Genomic DNA, 6,000 nt, shown 5'->3' with positions numbered 1-6,000 from the left:
CCCCTTCGCTCTCTTCCACCTCCTCCTCCTCCTCCTCCTCCTCCTCCACCTCCTCCTCCTCCTTTTCCTCCTCCCCCCTCTCCCCCCCCCCAGCCCGATTTGGGCAGCGGCGCGGCCGCCGCTTCCCGCAGAGCCACCGTGTGCGGGCGCCGCGCCGGAGGCAGCTCAGCCCCGGGGGGGGGCTGAAGGGAGGCAGGTCCGTCCCCCCCACTCCCCAACCCCTCCATCACCCCCCCTCTGCATCACCCCCCCCACCCCTGCATGCCCGGGCAGCGAGCATGGCCCGCAGGCAGGTGCGGGCAGCGGGCAGCGGGGGCTGGTTGCCCTGGCTGGGGTTCGCTTTGCTGCCTTTGGCCGTGACCCCCGGCGCCCCCCCCGGGAGCTGCCCGTCCGCCTGTTACTGCGTGGCCACCCCGGAGCTGGTGCAGTGTCGGTACGAGAGGCTGGAGGAACCCCCGGGCGAGCTGCCGCTCACCGTGCACAACCTCAGCATCGTCGGGAGCAACCTGAGCGTGTTGCATCGCGCCGCCTTCGCCGCCCGCCCGCTGCCGGACCTTCGCTTGCTCCGCTTGCACCACGACAACATCCAAACCGTCGAGGACATGGCTCTGCAAGGGTTGCCCGCCCTACGTACCCTCGACCTGAGCCACAACCCGTTGCAATCGGTGGCCGCCGGTGCTTTCGCCGGCGTGCCGCTGCTGCGCACGCTGCAGCTCAACCAGGCGCTGCTGGCCGCCCCGTTGGAGGACCAGCTCGCCTTGGCCCTGCGCAACCTCAGCTTGCGGCGCTTGGAGCTGGCGGGCAACGCGCTGCGGGCGCTGCCGACCGCCCTGCTGCCCGCCGGCCTGGAGGAGCTGGACCTGCACAACAACTCGCTGCAGCGGCTGGCGGCCCCCGAGCTGCGGCTCCTGGACGCGCCGGGGTTGCGGGGGCTACGGCTGACGTTGGGGAACAACCCGTTGAGTTGTGACTGCGCCCTGCGCCCGTTCCTCGCCTGGCTCCGCGCCGCCACCGCCCGCGTGCCCGACGCCCGCAGCCTGCGCTGCAGCGGGCCCCCGGCGCTGCGCGGGGCCGTCCTGCTGCGGCTGCGGCCCGAGGGGCTGGCGTGCACGGGCGAGGAGGACGGCGAGCCCGGCCAGCTGGAAACGGCCTCGTACGTCTTCTTCAGCATCGTGCTGGCCCTCATCGGCATCGTCTTCCTCATGGTGCTCTACCTGAACCGCCGCGGTATCAAGCGCTGGCTCCACAACCTGCGCGAGGCTTGCCGCGACCAGATGGAGGGTTACCACTACCGCTATGAGCAGGACGCCGACCCCCGCCGCGCCAGCGCCATCGACACCCCCGGCCTCTGACGGCACCCCCGGCATCCACCCACCATGCCGCCCCTCGACGCCTCCGCTCCCGGCATCCACATCCCCGTCCCCTTGCTACGGCACCGCCGAAAATCAGTTTCTGAGGACACGCCGGCCTCGGGGATGGGTGCTGGTGTGCATGAGAATGGGGTGCACCCTCCCCTGGGGGCTCTGGACCATGCCAGAATCAACCCCGTTGCACTGATTCCCGCAGGCTGGATCCACTTCCCCATCCCAGCACCCGCGGGCAGGGGATGCGCATCCGGCTCGTCCCCCGGGTGCCGTAACGCTCAGCCGGTGCTGCCGGGAGGACGATGAGCTGCTTCTCATGTCTCCTCTCCAGCGGCGGGTTTTTCGGTGGCTGTGGGATGCTGTGTTTGCTTGGCACATCCCAGGACGCAGCGAGCAATACCCGAAACTGTCCTCCTGGATGTTCCTGGAGCCTGGACTTGACTTTGACCATGTACAGCTCTCTTTCCTATTAGATTTCTATTTGACGGATGCGAAACTTAATGCGATTTCTTTTCTTTTTTCCCTTTTGCTCCAAACACAGAGTAAAACACACCGTCCAGCCGCTCCCCCGGAGAAGCGACGTGCTTTTCCGAGCCCGTTTAATCCATTTGGTTTAGTTTGATGCCATTTCCAGCTCTTTCCAGGCACAAAACGATGCAGCTGTGTAGGAAACGCCCCCGCCGGCAGCCTGCATGTTCCCCAGGGCATGCGGGGGCAGCCCTTTTCTGCCTCTAAAATATATCCTAGACTAGGCTGTCTCAGCACTTTGTCATTTAAAACGAGCCGAGCAAAAGCTCTCGACCTAGTTTATCCGCCCGTGTTTGCTTTAGAACCGTGCCTGTTACTATATCCTAGAGCAAATATATCGAAAGCTGCATCCGCTCTTATCGTCTATTTTCTATACAGCTGCTTGTGATGGTTTCTGAATATCCCCCTGGCTGAGATGACGTTGTTGCGGTCGGTTTGCTGGGTAAAGCAGCTCTGGGCTCCTAATTGTGCTTAGAAACTTTTGCTCCTGAGCTGGTAGGTGGCCGGGGATGCAAAGAGGTTTTGCACGGCTCGTGCAGAGCTCAGTCCTGGAAACAGAGCAGGGACTTGGGAAAACTGTCCAGGTAATAAGTTTCTAAAGTGTCTTGTATCTCCTGGGTGTTTTGGTACCTAATTTGTGAGGTATCGGAGCGCGGAGCATCTACAGATGCAGGGAGAGGCAGCGCGGGGCTGCAACTCGCAGCGTTTCCCAAAGTGAAGCTGTAGATCTTGCAATGATCTTGCATCTTAAGATCTTGCATCTTAAAACGCTGAGTTTCGGTACCGGGCTGAAAAATTAAGCGTTGCGTTTTGATACGTCTGCATTTGCCTTTCTCCGGACCGGGAAGCTGATACGGGTGAGGATGGGGCTGCATCCTCACAGCCGGCGCCGGTGTTTGCCGATGCTTTGGGATCTTTGATGCGGGGGCAGCGGGTACCCGGCGTGTTGGGTTTATAAATAAGAGTTTGGGGGATTTACGGTCCCCTGAGCGTGTGTGTGTGTGTGCTCAGCCCATGCGCTGGGCAGAAAGCTCTGCGGGGGGGGGGGAAGCACAGTTATCATTAACATTTCCATCCCCTGGAGGCACCTGGTGCAGGGTCCTTTGCGTTTTCCCCCTTTGCTTTTCCTCCCCTTGCAAGCCCAGGGTGGCGGTGGCCAAGCCGGTAGGGAAAAGGGGCTGGGATGTGCGCGGAGCCGCTCGTCTGAGCTGTGTTCGGGTAGGGATACGGCACCGGGAGTCAAATGATTTTCCTGGGTGCTCTGGGCCGGTCCTGCTGAGGAGGGAGCTGCTTCTCAGTCCCCAAGGAAGCCCCAGAGACCCCCAGAGCTCAGCTCGTTGGAGACGAGTTGTTCCAGCAGAAACTTGTCGCATTTTGGGGACCTTTCCCTGAGGTTTCCTCGCTATCCCAGGAGCTTGTGGGCTCCGGTCCCACCTTGCCACCCCGTGCAATAAGTTAGCGGGCAGGCTTATGGGGGACAAATCTCAGCCTGTCCCTCACCCTCATCCACATTCCCACCTCCTCCCTCCATTTTCCACCCCGGTGCATCCAAAACGCATCCCCAGAGCAAGAGAAAGGGCCAAGGGGGGATTTCACACCCTGCACCAGGAGCAGACAGTGCTGAGCATCGCGGGTTATCCCGGCTCACGGTTCCACCGGAGCACCATCAATTTTTTGGGATGATGCTGGGAAGTCCTGCTGAGATTTAACATCTGGCAGTGGGGAGGATGCTGCCAGTGCCTGGCGATAGATAACAGGAAGGAAATCACCTCCAGGCAGATAACAAACTGGCCAAACACATCCCAGTTCCGAAACCCTTTGCCGAAGAGGGTGGCCGGTGTTGCTCCAGCTTTCCCTGAGCTCAAAGAGAGGGATGCGGTGGCTTTTGGTCCCCAGGGATGAGGATGCTCCTCTTTCAGCACTGGGAAGTTCGAAGCATCGCTCCCCATCCTCGCTGGGTGCACCGACCGTCTCCGGGGAGGCAAAGCCCCATCAGCCCGGCAAAAGTGACGTGCGGACACGAGTGTTTGGGTGGAAAACCAGCTGCAGGAGCGTCATTCTTGCGGCTTGTTAATGTCAATATTATCCTGCGCAGCGCATACCCCACGCATGACAAATCAGCAGGGGTTGGGAACCTCTGGGTTAGTGAAACCAAGACTTGTCAGCAAATTGAGACTCCAAAATGTGCTTTTTGGGTTCCCAAGGACAGCTGTGTGTTCAGAGCGACGCGGTTGCTGTCGCGTTTCCGTGTGGTCTCTCTCCACAAAGGTTACCCCGACTTCTCCTCAAGCCGAACAAATTGCAGGATATAAACAGCATTTGCGATATGAATCAAGCAAAGGATGCTCAGATCCCTCCGCAGTGGCTCATCACCAAAAAACAGGGGGAAAACCCAAAAAGGGCTGTGTAGAAATGGTTATAAGCTGTCGCTGCTTTGCAACCCAGCGTGGTCTTTCGGATTTGCTTTTCAACCCTTATTTCCCAAAGTTCTCAGCCATTTCTTGGGTCAAGATTTAGCTGAGGAGGTGGACATGGGGGCAGCATCCATCCTCCCCCTACACAGATCCTTGTGGGGTTTAAGTGCTCGTGTTGCCGGACCAGGGCAGCCCAAGAGCGTTTCAAGAAGGATTTTTGCTCCGTGGTGTTCGGAGCCATAAGAGACAAACTGAGCGTGGTTTCATTTAGTGCAGGAGAGGCCAAAAATGCCGGCGTTTCGATTGCTGCCTAATTTATCGAGTGGAAATAACTGGGCTGGAGCATCATCCTCTTCCCCACTGACCATGGAGATGCAATGACCCAGCACTTGGGCAGCGGAGAAAATCAGGTACAGCCGCGTCCCTCTTCCTAAAATACGCAGAGTTAATAACAATTCATTCTCCCCGAGCAGCTTCACACCAGGTTCCTTCATCCCCATCCTCTGTTCGCAGAGGTTAACCCAAACCTACCGAGGGAGAAACAAAGGGAAGAAAACCCTCTGCTTTTCATTTATTCCCTTAGGAAAAGCGAGTAGGAGCTGTTACCCTCACCCATTGGGGAAACTGAGGCACAAGCAAAGCAGGGCCAAGTTGCTGATAGCAGGGAAGGGTTTGGGCAGAAAACCCACAGAAATGGATTTCAAACCTCAGCAGGTTCACTTAAAACTCTGGGCAGTTTGGGGACGTCCAAGCCCAGGATGGTCCCCGCTCTGTTTGTCCTTCCTCCGGCTCAGGGGTGGCCCAAGTGTCCTGCCAAAGAAATTAGGATTAAATAGGATCCTGCTTATTTATTTGTGATTCTAATTAGCCCAGTTGGGATAATGCTGAGGGATGGGGGGGTCCCGGCACGAGCAGTGATGTGACCCCCCTGGGGTGACAGGCACAGGCAGGGCTGCCCAGCAGGACACACAGGATGATCAGAGCTGGGCTGGGGGGAGGCAGCTCCCCACACCCCAAATCTGAACCCCACGCCCCAAATCTGAACCCCAGCAGCTCCCCTCACCCCCCAGGACACCCCCATGGCCTCATGTCCTCCCTGTCACACGGGTCCCCAATATGGGGCCACCTCATCCTCCGTTTTTCACCCAAGTCTGGCTCTGGGCAGCCCTGCAGGACCTGGCACAGCACAGCCCAGGCAGATGGGGAAGGACACGTTTCTACTAATCTGCCCCAATCTGGATTATTTTTCCAAATAAACCCTGTTTTGCAGCTGTTTTAAACAAGTTTTGGGCACGTTGGGGACAGGCGGGGTTCTGGGGATGAGGGAGAAGCTGGTAGGGCTGGAGGCGATAGAGGGGATAATGTGGCTGCTGGGTGTCCCCGTGTCACCAGGGTCCCGTTGTTTGCTTGGAAAGTGGGGAGCAGAGCAGCTGTGGGGGGATTTTGGCAGCATAACACCCAAGTGGCAGGGCTGGGATCATCCCGTGGTGCTTGTCATGGCTTTGCTGAAGTCAACCCCTATCAAAATTCACTGAGAAATAATATAGGTTGAGGGACCGGTGTCAGCCCCAAAGCCCATCCCTCCCCACCCCATCTCCCACCCAAAGCAGAGCTGGGATCTTCTGCAGCTCGTGTTGAGGTAACGTGGCACAGAAACAGCCTCTGGCCATGGAGAATCACAGAATCATTTTGGT

General features: G+C 58.6%; 1 protein-coding gene across 1 annotated transcript; it reads left to right on the top strand.

The window, feature by feature from the left end:
• Window positions 1-251: 251 nt before the first annotated feature.
• On the top strand, window positions 252-2,566 carry TPBGL (trophoblast glycoprotein like). The gene has a single exon (XM_082060669.1). The coding sequence runs from the start codon at window positions 279-281 to the stop codon at window positions 1,350-1,352; it is 1,074 nt and encodes a 357-aa protein (XP_081916795.1). The 5' UTR covers window positions 252-278; the 3' UTR covers window positions 1,353-2,566.
• The last annotated feature ends 3,434 nt before the right edge of the window (window positions 2,567-6,000 follow it).

Source organism: Streptopelia decaocto (genome assembly GCF_964273445.1).
Source record: "Streptopelia decaocto genome assembly, chromosome: 1".
In the NCBI taxonomy this organism is placed as follows: Eukaryota; Metazoa; Chordata; class Aves; order Columbiformes; family Columbidae; genus Streptopelia; species Streptopelia decaocto.
Note: the sequence above shows the minus strand (reverse complement) of the source record. Positions and strands in the feature narration are given on the sequence as shown.